Raw genomic sequence first — 15,463 nt, forward strand, 5'->3', positions numbered from 1 at the left:
TCTTATTCATTTAACTTTCATTTCACATTAACTTCATTTAACATTCATACATTTCTAGGAATCTGTCCATTTCTTCTGTGTTTTCCATTTTATTAGAGTACAGGTTCTTGAAGTAGGTTTTGATGATCCTCTGGATTTCTGCTGGATCTGTTGTGACTTCACCTTTTTCCTTCTTAATTGCATGAATTTGAGACTTTACTTTTTTGGGTAAGTTTGGCTAAGGATTTATCAATTTTATTTATTCTTTCAAAAAACCAACTCTTTGATTTATTGATTTTTGGATCATTCTCTTTGTCTCTATTGTATTGATTTCTGCTCTGATCTGTATAATTTCCTCTCTTGTACGAGCTTTGGGTTTGTCTTGCTCTTCTTTTTCTAGAAGTTTCACGTTCAGCATTAGGTTGTATATTTGAGCTCTCTCTGTTTTCCCAATATGGGCATTCATTGCTATGAATTTCTCGCATAAAACTGCTTTCACTGTGTCCCATAGATTCCTGTGTTTTGTACTGGCATTATCATTAACTTATAGAAAATGTCTAATTTCTTCTTTAATTTCCTCTGTGACCCATTGATTGTTAGGGAGAGTGTTCTTCAATTTCCACGTGTTTGTGGGGGTTTTCCGGTTTCTTATATTATTGATCTCCAAGTTTATTGCACTATGGTTTGATAATATACAGGGGATAACTTCAATTCTTTTGCATTTACTTAAACATATCCTATGAGCTATCATGTGGTCTATTATGGAGAATGACACATGTGCAGAATGGATATTCTAATTTTGTGGGGTGGAACACTCTGTAGACATCTATTAAGTCCATTTGTTCAAAAGCTTGGTTCAGTTCTAAAATTTTGTTGTTGATTTTTTTATCTAGATGATCTGTCTATTTGTGGTAGAGGGGTGTTGAGGTCTCCCACTACAATTGTATTAGTGCTTATTTGGTTTTTTATGTCATTAATATTTGTTTTGTGTAGTTGGGGGCATTCGTATTTGGTACATGTATATTTACGGTTGTCATCTCTCCCTCTTGCATTGTTCCCTTCACAAGGATGTAGTGACCATCTGTGTCTCTTAATTAGTTTTGGTTTGAAATCTACTTTGCCTGCAAATAAGATTGCTACTCCTCTTTGTTCCAGGTTCCTGTCACATGGAGAACTGTTTTCCATCCTTTTACTTTCAGTCTGTGAATTTCTATTTGAATTAGCTGTGTTTCTTGTATACAGAATATTGTTGGATTTTGCTTCTTAATCCATTCTGCCAGGCTGTTTCTTTTGATTGGTGAATTGAGGCCATTAACATTGATGGTTATAATTGATAGATATTGACTCATCCTTGTCATGATGTTTTACTGTTGTTGGCTCTTTTATTTCTTATTTTTCCCCCTTTCCCTTTAGTTTCTTGCCTTGCCTGGTGGCTTCCCTCTGTTGGGCCTCATGGAGTTGTGGCCTTCATTGTCTTTTTCTAGGACATTGTTTAAAATTGTTTAGAGTGCTGGTTTGGTGTTCATGAAATTTCTCAGGTGTTCCTTGTCATGGAAGTATCTAATTTCCCCATCAATTTTGAAAGATAATTTTGCAGGATCCAACAGTCCAGGTTGGAAGTTATTTTCTTTTAGGGCTTGAAATACTTCACTCCAGACTCTCCTTGACTTGAGGGTTTGCATTGAGAAGTCTGCTGTGATTCTGATGGGCTTTCCTTTGTATATTATTTGTTTCTTTTCTCTAACTGCTTGTAGGATTTTGTTCTTCTGTTGGGTTTCTGGAATCTTGACTATTATATGTCTAGGCGTAGATTTTTTTTGATCATGGCTAGTTGGAGTTCTATATGCCTCACTTGTCTGTATGTCCAATTCTCTACCTCTGTCTGGGAAGTTTTCTACTATTACTTGTGTGAACAGTTTTTGTATGTCAATTGTTTCTCCTGCTTTTTTGTGGACTCCTATCAATCTTATGTTACTCTTCTTTGCATCATCTAGCAACTACTGGATTGATTTCTCGTGGCCCCTTATTATTTTTAAGAAATCTGTTTTCATGGTCACTAACTGTAATCTTGTCTTCTATATCTGATATTCTATCTTCACATTTGCTCAGTCTGCTGTGAATACTTTCAATGGAGTTTTTAATCTCCTGGATATCTGTTTGAGACTGTTTCATGGATTCCATTTCTTTCCTGTGTTGGTCAATCATGGTTTCCATTTCTTTCTAATGCTGGGCATTCATGGCTTCCAGCATGGTCCTGAGCTCATCTATTTTTCTATCTGTTTCTGTTTTAGAGTCTCTAATCATGCTCACTCTGCTCACCATCTCTGTAGTTATCTGGGAAATTATTTCTGTGTTGAATTTTTCTAGAGCCTCATTCATCTGTTTTGTTACTTCCTGGGCTGTCAGTTCAGGGTGTCCAGGTGGTTGATTTTCATATTTTTCCACTTCAGTTCCCCCAGATTTTGTCTTTGGTGAGCTGCAAGTCTGGGTTTGTGTCCTCCCAAGGTGTCTTCTAATTTTTAATTCTGCTGGTGGTGCTGTTCTTTGCTTTGATTCCTGGGCTGATACTTCAATATTTCTTATTGTGAGTATCTTCATTACTGGTGTTTAGAGCCCCTATGGAGTGATTGCTTTTCAGAGATATCTTCCAGGTATAGCTGGACATTTTAGGGTTTGAGTCTCTAATGACTCTCAGGCAATCTCGTTTTCAGTATACCAGGGAGGACAACTGATTAGATCAATCATGACACCTTAGCCCAGTTGACACAATCAGCATCAACAATGGCATCAAATACAGCTTAGAAAATGATGGGCCTGGGATTTAGCTCAGTGGTTCTGCCGCCTACCTCGCAAATGCAAAGTCCTGAGTTTGATCCCCGGTACCAAAAGAAAATGACAATTTGTGGTATCAGTTAATCTGTCACCTTTAAGCACAGGAGCTAGATCAAAATCTAAGGCCAGCCGAAAATATGTAGTAAGTGAACCCTTCAATATGGCAAATTTACCCTTCGGCATAGAATTTAGAAGGGGTTGGGGAGGGAGGGATAGAGAGATAGAGGGAGAGGGAAAGGTTAGAGATGAGGCTAGAGGACACACACGAGAAGATCATGCAAATTGTGGGAATCTGTTGAAGACAGGAGGAAAAAATGGCGAAAGAACAGAGACAAGTACAGAACAAACTGACAGTAGAGAAGCTAGAAATTGTATTCACCTTCGTATAACAAAGAGGGAGAAAAATATAGAGCCAGAAGGGAGAGAAAGAAAAAAAGAAAAGAAACATATATATATACATATACATTATATATATATACACTATATATATATATATATGTGTGTGTATATATATATATGAAAACAAAAGGTCTCCCTCAGGATATGTCTCTGCTGTCCTAGTAGACAGTGTGGGAAGCACTGTGAGGGTCCAAGTCGATTAGTCTCAGCAAGCCAGCTGTAGTCTGCTGAGATTCAGGCTTATTTCTGGCTGCAAGGTCCAAGTTGAGGTCCCTGACCTCCTGCAGAATTAAACTCTGCAGTTTCCAGCTCTCCTTCCCACTAAGTGAGTCTGGGTTTCTGTGGGAGGTGCTGATCCCACCAATTTACCAACCACAATGGTCCACTGTGCTTTTATTGAAGAGATTTTCTTCACTTTCCCAGTGGGCCTCAGTTTTCATTGAGAGGCCTCAGACAGACCCTCTCTGTTGTTTACTTCTGCTCTATCTTCTGGTGCTTGTAACCATGGCCTTTATGACTCCCCTGGCTCCTCTGCTGTATGGATTCAGATGCTGGGCAGCCCTCACGGCGTGGTCTGGCGTGTCTGTTTCTGGTGTCCGTGGGATGCTTTTGTGTTGAAATATTGACGATGTCTTAGATTTTGTCTCTGTCCTCTAGCAATTTATAATCTGTCCTTAATTATTTAAGCCTCAGGGCTTGTGTATTTGTAAAGTGCAGGTGATACTACTTTCTTTGCCAGTGTTCAAGGTAAGTGAGGAGAGGGGAAACTGTCTTCAGAGAATTACTAGGGCTTATATATTTGTAATTTTTTCTAACTTCTACAAATTTTTATTTTATGTGTGTACCTTTTGGGGTAAGGCTTGTGAAGGTGGTTTTGAGAAAGAGAAGAAAGACAGAGGAGAGAGAGAGGTGGGAAGGAAGGAAGAAAAAGAGAGGAAGGAAGAAAAAGAGAGGAAGGAAAAAAGAAAGAAAGAATAAATGAAAAAGGAAAGAAAGAAGAAAAGAAAGAAAGAAAAAGAAAAGAAGGAGGAAGGGGGGAGGAAGGAAAGAGGGAAGTAAAGGAAGAGAGAGTCTACAAAGAATTAAGGGAAAAATCATCTCTAACTTCTATTTACCAAGTTCATTATTTGTATTTGCTAAGTAAATGTGAAGCATTCTTAGATGTCTCTGTTTTGCTCTTCCTGCTAAACCTACCATTCACCTTAAATCTTGAGTGTGGGATTGTGCACCTGTGTCCCCGGAAGGGCACTAAGCATTTATTTCACTGACCCAGTGTGTCTGCCTTCAAGCATGGAGCACAACACTTCACATGGAGTCAGGAGGGGTTTGCTGCACAAACTGATAGACAGGTCTCTAACTCGGATCCCATCCTTTTTCCAGTGTACTATTAGCTAAAAATTTTGTATTCTGACTTAAAGAAAAAATTTTTTAAAATGTGTCTTTCTATAGTAACATTGGGCTGGGGGATGATTTTCTTTTATAATAATTAGCTACTTTCAGTAATTTATTTTTCTGATTCGTTTAGCAGCAGCAACAGAAGAACCGGAAGTGATCCCAGACCCAGCCAAGCAGACAGACAGAGTGGTGAAAATAGCAGGGATCAGCGCTGGAATTCTGGTTTTCATCCTCCTCCTCCTCGTCGTCATATTAATTGTGAAAAAGAGGTAAGATGTGAGATTGTCCTGTACCACTCTCTTACATGGGTGTCACTAGTTTTCAGGCACCTTTCTCCTCAATTTCTTCTAAATTAGAACAATCTGATAGAATGATTTAATTTTAACGAGATTACTGGTACCTGGTCTATTACATATGCTTTTTAAATAAGTTCTTATATGGTTATTTGCAATTAAATTTAGGGTGTAAAAGTATTCTTTTTGTAAACATTGAAATTAATGTAAAAATGTAAATGTCAAAAAAGAAGAGATATTTGAGACATTAATTTTCCTTATATTTGGCGTGTTATTGAGAATGACAAAGCATGAATTTTTTTGTGTGATAATTGGGCTATACTCTGACTTATTTTGTGTTCTTATTCCATATTTTTTCTCAAGCTTGTCTGCAAATAAGATATAAAAAGAATATAAACATTGTTAAATTACTTTGTATATTAAATGTTCACTGACTAAAATTTTCAAATGAAGAGTAAAATTTTTCATAGAACATTTCTTTTCATGCTATATCAACCAATGTCACCATCTTCTGAAATTATATGAAGATATTAAGACTTACTCAAATTTAAACTGCTGTCTTCTGGAGATTAACCTATGTTCCTGCTGATAATCATTTCAAAGTATACAATATTTATAACTGAGCTTTTCACCACAATATAAAATGTTACAATCTGTAAATCATTGTCTTAGAAACTAATACAGTAGTCCAGTCTGTCCAATCATGTATGTTGGATAGTACTACAACTTAGAGGGACTTTTTAATACAGTCTTTACATGTAGTGTACATTCCAACATCTTTCTGTATAGATATGGTTATACTTTATGAATTCTATAATATACTAAATGATGTTGCTTGTTACATTAATCTAGTACTATACTAATTATTTTATATTTGAAATAAAGCATTAACATGATAGATGAAACTCATATACATGTTTTAACAATTCCATGAGAGTTTATTTTAATATATTGCCTCTTTATAATTACCCCCTGGAGATATATATGTTGGAGAAGACACATCTGCATTAGAAACATTAGGTATGCATTATAGTGTTTTGTGTTAAATTAGCTACTCACGTGCTTTCCCCAAATAGTGCTTTCTCTTTGCTATTGTCTCCCTCTGTGGTTGGAAAATACATCATATGTGAGGCAAGATTGCAGGGTTTTAGAAACACACATATTCTAATAAAGATCAGTAAAGTCAGAGAATATGCATTCCAATTTTATGTCTCTGTTTAGTTCATATATTTGAACAATTAAATAAACTAAACTTTGTGTCAACTAATCATGGCTTCACAGTTAAAATTATTCTGATCATTTTAGACAGGATCTGAGCATGAAAGAACATAGTTTATGATTCCGACCTCACTCAGAATTAAACAAAGCTTTATTTGTTATTCATGAAAAGACACTTACTCACTTTTGGTACCCCTCCATATCTATGGCTCTCTGTTTTAGAGCAAAAAATTCGTGAAAAATAAACTTTCTGAAGTATGCTAAAATAATCATGGAGCAAGATTTTGGGGGGATAAATTCTCTGGTAGATCTCTGAAACTGTATAATGTAACAGAGTCCTTTTCTGGTTCTTATTTTACAAGACTAGACAAAGCAATCTCTTGTTAAAATGTTTAGATTTTCATAATTATATGTTAATCGATAGAAGGTATAAGGGATTTAGCTACCATCTCTTCCTCACCAGCATCTTTATGACTAGGAAAAGTTGAAATTTTATAGGTGGAAAAAGTTCCTTTCCATATATAGTATGTCAAAAGTACTTGAACTCCTAACTTAACTAAACAACTTTGTAATGACTTTTATCCATGTGTAGTGTGTGTCCCACGTGAATCATGTATGATTTAAACACAGATGTTTATTATACTATAAAAAGTGGTAGTATTGGATATGACCCCGTTTATTTTTAAATTTAATAGATACAATAGTTTCCCTGTTTTAATGATAAATTTATAATAAAATAATGGAAAAGCAACATATTTTACCCTTTTATTTGCATTTTGAGAAATTTTTTAATTTCTCAAAACTTCATTCCTCACATAGAATGACATATATAGACATTTCTCATGTTGAAAAAGTTTCACGTGTTTTAGCTATTTTCCAAAGGAGTGGTTTGGGATTCAGCTGATTATAATTTAAAAGCTGAGGGTATATATAAAGTAAGTTTCTAGGCTGAGAAAAGGGATATTGCATCTTTCAGGACATAATGTCATTTTTAATTTAATTGCTGTGAATTATTTCCAAATGTATGCCATTTTTCCATTGATTGTGTATTATATTTTAAATGCACAGCATGAACACATTAATTCCAAACATAAATTTGAAATTGTATTTCAGTACAGTAAATGTTTGTGTATATGTTCACATGCATCTACTGTAGAAATTCATTTGTGTAGTGTATGGTACATATGTGTATATTCACATAACATAAATATATATATACCTTTGTACCATTCAGATATGACTTATTTATATAAATTTAGGTGTTATTCTGCATATATTTTATATTAACATAATAGATCTTAATGTTTTATATTGAAAGAGGAACAGTCTATTTAGTATACAAGTCCTGTACTCAGCTGTCGCATCTATCATGACATTTCAATGATAATGGATGGTACTGTGCTTAACTGCATGTTGAATATACATAATCCATTGAATTTCTCGATTTTTTTGGCAATAAAAGAAATGGCAGCATGTTATTTTTTCCAAATTATGTATTTCAAATTTTTATTTTCTACTGCATATCTGTCTGTTTAATTGCATGGCAAAACAAAAATCTAACAGTGCATGAGCAAATTAAAATGCAGAGCAAAAAACATGAGTTTTATTTTATTTTGTTTTATTTTTAACGCACATTTTTCTGCTTTATTGAATGTGACAGAATCACGCTTTTCATTCACCATTGCTTCTCTTTTTCCACTGTCTGTGATTTGCTTGCCAGGAGGAGCTACTATTCTTACTCCTACTACCTGTAAGTAGAAATGAGTGATGTCGGACTTTACATGTGTTGGAGGTGCAGTATCCCTTTTCAAAAAAACAAAGAAGCAATGTTGGTAATTTTAGTGATATTTCAAAACACGTTTTTCTGGACTCTAAAATGATAAACTATTAACTATTTTGATTACCTTTTTAAAAAGGGATATTGTATTTCTGTATGTTCAGCTACTTTTAATTTTTTATTTACAGTTTTCTAAAGTAGCGTTAGTCTATAGCAAAAAAAAAATCCTTTATTTACTTAATTCACATTTGTACCTTATTTAGCAATAGGGCACTTCCTTCTTTTTGTAGAGACAGTTGTTGTAACTCCCAAATCCCTATCGTTATATAGTATCATAGTTGAGAAAATGAGCCATGTGCTATATTCATAGAACATTCAAAATGCCTTCATAGGTTGCAAATCCAGTCAGTCTGCATGTAACAACATCTCTCTCCACATTTCCAGGAATCCAGGCTGAGTTATAACTTCTGAACTCCTTTGGTCTGGCCATTAAATAAATAAAATCACAGTGTCACAAAGGCAAAAGAGAAAAAATTAAATGAATAAATAAAATTCTCTTAAGATAAAATAATTGAGTTTCTTTATTATAATTTAAATAAAACAAAGAATTTATGAAACCAAGGCTAAAACTCTTCTTGTCAACCAACTAAGGAACAAGGGTTGATATCATACATTTATTTTCTCTCCAGAGTCTGTGACATTCTAGATTTAAGTATGGAAAGCTCATTTTCATAAGGATAAAGACACTTGTCTTTTCTATTTTCTGAGTCATTTTTAGTTTATCACTTTAGATGCCAGAGTACTTATTCATCCAATCCAGAGAAATGCTATGACACTTTTCAGAATTTAAGGAGTAAATATGCTTGGGGATATATCCCACAGCATTTCTATCACTAGGAAAATTTAAGCTAGCTTAACAACGAAACTTATGAGTCAATCACTGTAACACAATTCTGCCAACATTTTAAATATTATAAACATTTGGCTTCCTATAATCTGCTAAAACAAGCAGGTGTAAATGAACAGTGCTCCTAGCTTATTGTGATGAATCATAATATGCTTGTTAAATCATATTTGATGAAGCCAAAGGTAATTAACTGTACCGTTCGTTTCATACAATGATGGAGTGCTTTTCCCCTTTATGGCCCACCCATACATCCACCTGCAGAGGTTTACGCTGTTGCCTGCTTTGCTAATGAAAGTCATTTGCACACTGTCAAACTCAAGTACTTGCAAAATGGATTGCTTAACCATCCTGAAGTGCACATTATAAATGCTGGTTGCTCATGGGAAGACAAAGCATGAAACATACTGGAATCAACAAGTTCCTAATAATGTGAATGTCAATAAGCCTACCGCTCACCATCAGTGTATCTGCAAAATTAGAATGGGATTCCCTTTTTGGTGCTGGGTGAACATTTCCATGTTCTGGACAATGTAACAGGTCAGGCTAATGTTATGGTGATTCTTAGCTGTACTGGCTTTTTAAATCCAAACTAGAAAGAATGTCACAGAGCTATGTTTTTAAGGGCTGATTAAACATACCTATTGACACTGATCTGAATTAGGGACTTTTTTATGAAAGTAAAAGTTAACTAAAGCGGAAATTAAAAGAAAACCACATGTGATCTTTGGGGTAATCTTCATGGGCATTGTCATAGTAACTGCCAGTCATTGATGAAAACACCCGACACTGATGTCAACTCTTCTTTGTTCTATAATAATGCAAAGGAAAGCTCACCTCACAGGGTTGTCATGAGTACTAAGATGTAAGAACCGAGCTGACGGTGCATGGCTGACAGGCATCCACAAAGATATCCACATACGTTGCGTGCTAATCTACTTCTGTGAACCTGAAAAGTCAATGTTCTTCATTGAGTGAAAACTTTTACTTTTCATGCATTTGAAAAATTCATTTCTTAATTTTCCCCAATCATGGAATAAGTATAAATTATACATATTTGAAAGTATCATAGAAGTCATCATTTCTACTTGCTATTTTCTATATGGCCAACTTCAAACTTTTAACATTACTTTGAATCCAAATTTCAGGATGTGCTGTTATAATCCAACTCATTCTCTCACATTATTTCTTGGGAAATAAATTCATTCTTCTTGCCTAAGAAATAGTTATTGCTTAAGCATTTTTCTACTTTTTAAAATTTACAAATGGTGACACATCTGTGTCTTCTTCATTTTCCTCTCTGATGTGCAGTGACCAGTGTGTAACAGTTAGAATACGTGGTACTTTTAGTATAGGACACTGTAAGTGGCAGTAAAAGCACTGTATGCATCAGACCATAGAATAAGAGCTTACGCTTCGGAACCAGGTCATTCTTCATTGCTTATTAGATAAGCAACCTCGGGAGGGTTATTTGACTCCTCTAATCCTCAATGAACTCATCTATACGATTAGAACACTTACCCTGTTTTCAGTGGATTGATCTGAGAATTAATTGAGTTAACAAATGAAAAGTGCCAAGCATATAACAGGCCTAATTTATCTATTCAACAAGTATTTATTGAGTGCCTGCTATATGACAGGTGATGCTTCAACAGCCCAGGATAGATAGATAGATACACACACACACACACACACACACACACACCGATGGTCTCTCTCTTCATGAAGTACACAGTGGAGAAAACAGTTGAGAAGCACTTGTAATGACACAAATGATTACAAGGGGAGACCATGGTGCTGTAGAACATCTTTTAGCTAAGAATGGATGGCTGTTAGCCAAATATTACAGGCCAAAGAATGTTGTAGATCAAAAAACAAATATTCTATATGATGGCCTAGAAGCATTTGAAATATGGAGGTGTGTAGGCTAAATATGACTTGATGATATTTACTTAAGTCCACACACTGTTTCAAACAGTACAACCACTTCACAAAAGCAGGAAAGCAAACATGAGCATTTAGAATTGTTTTGTCTTTAAAAAGAAATTAAGTCTGAATTTTAACATTCAGATGAAATGGCACAGCAGTCACTTAGGCAAGTCACCCCTAAACTGCTTGGCAGTTTTTCGCAGCCTTAGCCTCCTAGACTACAAAGAAGAGTGAATAGCAGTGTTGGTGTAGAAAGCAGATGTTGCCAATGAATGACGATGGTGAAGGTCATGGTGTAGTGGCAGCTGGGGTAGAGGCAGAGATGGTGGTGGTGGTGGTATACATTGTCTTGGTGTTCTTAAATATGACGAATACTCTGATGATAATTAGTTCTTTAAAGTGTAGGATCCTCTCTCCAAGTTTTAGTTTATGACTGTCTTATTCAGTAGGAGCTGCGTTACGTTAATATATCATGCATGTTGAGTACGCCCCATGAGGACAAGTGGTACAATTCGCAGAGGAAAACACATTGGAAACAGTTCTCAAATTGCTAGGTTAATTTTTTAACTCTAAAGCCTTTAGGCATAAACTGAATCTACTAAATGAGCCTTTGTAATATTAGTAATGCATTTACTCCAGTGCAGATACTAATCAGGAACTGAAGAGAGCATCTTACCTCACAATCTAGCTGAGAAATGATGTTCTTAGAACAAGTAAAGAACATTTCCAAGACAACATAACTACTGCCATAAACTACTTTTATAATTTGCCTACTACAGAGGTTTACAGTGTTTTTATGCCATAAATAAATTGCCTGGTTAATGTGATTTTAAATATTTCATATACCTTTAATAGCTCTTTTTAACATGCATGTTTCCTATGAAACAGTCACAAAGCACCAAAATATAATTTCCATTCTTTATTTGTAAGATAGAGTATCATTATTTGTAGCTCAAAATATAAACTCTGCTTTATTTCTAAATCCTCTCACGCACGTGCCCTGTGGTGTTCATAAGGCATTTCTGTTGTGAATACTTTCTCATGGGGTTTTAAATCACTAATTTACAGGAATGCACCATATCAGTACTCCGGGATGGTGATAATTTACATTAGAAATTTGCATAGTGTTTTTCATTTTTCTCAGAACTTTCCTTACACATATATGCTTTAATCTCCTATGTTCATGTGTAATTGAATTATATCTTGCTGTGGTTGATTTTAAGACTTCAGGTTAGGTTTTTATGAATCTTGTGTTTATTAAAGATGTTAATGCCATCCATGTTACCTCTTTTACGTAGTAACAGCAGAGGGAAAATTAAGAATAAGTCTTTTTTGTCCCCCTTGTTGCACTACTAGGGATTGAACCCATGGCCTTCACATTGAGCTACACCCCAGGCTTTTTTTTTTTTTTTTTTTTGAGATAGGGTCTCATTAAGTTGTGCAGACTGGGATGGAGCATGTAGTCTTCTTGTCGTGTCTCACCACCCAGAGTGCTGCGATTGCATTCATGTGCCACCATGCCCGATCAGAATAGGACTTGCCTTTGTCTTTTTTCTCTAAGTAGCTACCATAAAACAAACTTAGGTCACGTTAATTTTAAGAAAAACTTCCAAAAGTTGATCAAAGGAATTAATCACCTAGCAGAATGCTTCAAACTTAACTTTAGTCTCAGTCTTCCTTCAACTACTCTACTTAGGAAGTGCTTAGTTAGACTTTTGATACAATGTCGTTATATTCTTAGGAGATTTATTTTAACAGAATGAAATATAGAAAAGGATGAGAGGTTTGTGATGGTAGCTTGAATATTGAGCTACCTGAAAAGTAATGTAGTTTTGCCGAAACTGACCAATGTACTTGTTTGAGTGTCAGCTCAATTCCTGATATTATAACCAGTTCTTAGGTTTTCTAAATCGCATCTTTAACCTTGTCCTCAGGCACACTTGAGGTACTTATTGCTGGTGTCAAATCTTATTCAAGCCTGATACTCAGGGTTCCTTCTCATATTTGCCTTGGCAGCAAGCTTGCTAAGAAGCGCAAAGACGCCATGGGGAACACCCGGCAAGAGATGACCCACATGGTGAATGCTGTGGACCGAAGCTACGCGGATCAGAGCACGCTGCACGCAGAAGACCCTCTGTCCATCACCTTCATGGACCAACATAACTTTAGTCCAAGATGTAAGTTCTTCAGTAAGATTTTAATACATTGTCTTGACGCTCTGTAAATGCATGTATGCATTGTACAGATCAACTCAATAACTGAGACCAGGAGAAAGTGAGGAGAAACAGCTAGATACAAAAAAAGAGATGATATGGAATTCATAAGAAGCCTGGGTTGAGGTTTGATCCTGGATTTTGTTTAACTGCAAACTGTATCAATACCATTATTAAAGTATAAAAAATATTCCAAAAATGTACAACTCAGACCACAGTAAGTGCTTTGAGTTGAAATGTATGATTGCCTACACAAAATGAATTCATGTGAGAATTTATAATCATTTTTCCATTTGCATCTTCCTTTGTGTAAGATCAAGTTTCTTTTGAGATAAGAAGAAACAGGGCCGGGGATTTAGCTCAGTGGTTCCAGCACCTACCTTGCAAGTGCAAGGACCCAAGTTCGATCCCCAGTACCAAAAAAAAAACAACAACAAAAAAGAAGAAACAGTAATTCTTTCTGGGAATTGGTAGTATGATGAAAATATTCCATTAAAATTGTCTACTATGGAGTCCTAGGAAATTTCAGTACTAAAAGGTTAACTAGGGGAATGATTTGACTACATTAGTCTTAAGTTGCTGGTGTGAAGTGTGAACTGTCCATCTGCCCATCTTACAAAATTGCTAAAGTTGATCCATGCAGCTAGCACTTTCAATATTTCCACTGAAGTACTGTTTGCAGATGATTTGAATAATTATCTCAGGTTCAATATTACTGTTTATCTTCACATTTCCTATAAATTTGATATTCTGTTCTATAGTACCTCAGTTTATTTTAAGTTAATTAAATTTCCATGACCTGATTTCACTTCTTCAAATCCTCAAGTAAAACTGATGCTTTTGAAGTGCGTGTATCAGGTTTGTTGGTCTTTTGCAGGCAGAGGCATTTTGTCACAGACCTAGGGATATGGAAAACATGGATGTAAGAAAAGAAGTCACCAATAGGATTGTTATTTCTTATGCAAATTATACACATATGTAGTGATAAGGTTGGAAGCAAAGTATTTGTAGGTTGTGTGTCTATACATCTTCTCAGAGGGGGAGAATTTTTCCCAAGTATTCAGCTTGTGAAAATTTTCAATAATTATTGGCTCTAAATGCAGCCTGTTGTTTTCCCTGACATATATATCTATGCCAAATTAGAAGTTAGAAATACAATATGAGTCATTTTAGAACTTCATTTAAAACACGATAGGGCCTTTCTGATCTATTTTCTTTTCATTCCACTGTAAGATAAATGATAGGGAAGAACATGAAATACTCTTACTGTTGAAAGTAAGCTTTGCTAAATATATAAAGGTACCATCTCTCTGAGTATTTGATTTAATATTTAATCAATTACAGGTATGAAAGCATTTCTGGCCCCTAAACTTTTCTAATTACTGCATTACCTTATTAGAAAGACTCAATTCAGCAAGGTGGCTATAAATATCTACTTATGTACTTAGATAAAAGATTAAATCTATTTCCCACAGTTAACCAAAGAAAAATTTGTATGGAATGAATATGAGATCATTTTTCTCCAAATACCTTAGATTTAAAATGCATGGTTTCTTTCCCCCTAATTTTATACTCTTTATAATGTCAAGTTGAATCTTCTGGCTTTTCAAATTAAACAGAATACTAAAATATAATTACAGATATACCTTTCTTGATGTTTTGAGATAACCTAAGCTAGAAGAGAGAATTTTCCTCTTGCAGGATCCAGTAATAGAAGGAAGTTGAATAATTATATTTCTTAAGAAAGCATAATCTATTATTTAAAGAAAAGAGTTCAAAATTCAATTTCAGAGAAATATATTCCTTCATCAGCTTTGTTTTCCTACAGTGCCCAATGATCCTCTTGTGCCGACTGCTGTGTTAGGTGAGGCCCTAAATCTTTATCATCATCATCATTTCATTTATTTATTTACTTATTTATTTATTTATTGCATGGATCACAGCTCCTTGCGTGAGTTGTAGCTTTGTCTGAATAATAACTATTTGTGATGCAGAAACCATCTGGTATTTAAAATACCCATAGTCTTATCAGAGACAGCAACTCTATTTATCTAGTGAATTCCAGCAGAGCAGAGTACAGTATACTGTTTAAAGCAGCATATTCTCTAAATTATGATTCTGCTAAATTTGTAGCAAAAGTCCAGTGGCCTTTAATATAGGGCTAACAGTAATATATCTAATTTAGTGAAATGAGCCCTTGTGTTGTAGATCCCAGGAGCCAATGATAGCTAACACTAGCATATATATAAAAGTTACCTGTGGGGAGGAAGTTTTCTAAATCTTTTTAATGTTATAGCAATAAAAGGATACATTTACAAGTGAATATTGGAACTGGATGCAGTTACTTTTCTTTTATCCTTACTAAGAATTTACAAACGCAGGTTACAATCTTAGAATCTCGATGTGGGCTTTGGAATTGTATGTAAACCTTACGTGATTAGCACTGTCTTTCTGAAATGTAGATCAAGCCATGTGGTTTACCTCTGTGCAACATCTGAGACTCCTGACATTGCTAGTGATGGCA

The 15,463-nt window shown here is 35.1% G+C and overlaps 1 protein-coding gene across 12 annotated transcripts in view; it reads left to right on the forward strand.

The window, feature by feature from the left end:
* Positions 1 to 15,463, forward strand: part of Ptprk (protein tyrosine phosphatase receptor type K) — a 520,627-nt gene that overhangs the window by 475,278 nt on the left and 29,886 nt on the right. For 5 of the 12 annotated variants that reach the window (XM_087190284.1, XM_004845966.4, XM_004845962.4 and 2 more), the window contains 2 exons: positions 4,736 to 4,874; positions 12,743 to 12,903. In XM_087190284.1, coding sequence (XP_087046410.1) covers positions 4,736 to 4,874; positions 12,743 to 12,903 — 300 coding nt within the window. Of the gene's footprint in view, positions 1 to 4,735; positions 4,875 to 12,742; positions 12,904 to 14,767; positions 14,804 to 15,463 lie in introns of all 12 variants that reach the window. The other 7 variants (XM_087190287.1, XM_013072680.3, XM_087190285.1 and 4 more) reach the window with 3 other exon arrangements.

Source organism: Heterocephalus glaber, unplaced genomic scaffold (assembly GCF_053883595.1).
Source record: "Heterocephalus glaber isolate CG9 unplaced genomic scaffold, H.glaber_assembly_v1.0 deba00001550, whole genome shotgun sequence".
NCBI lineage: Eukaryota > Metazoa > Chordata > Mammalia > Rodentia > Bathyergidae > Heterocephalus > Heterocephalus glaber.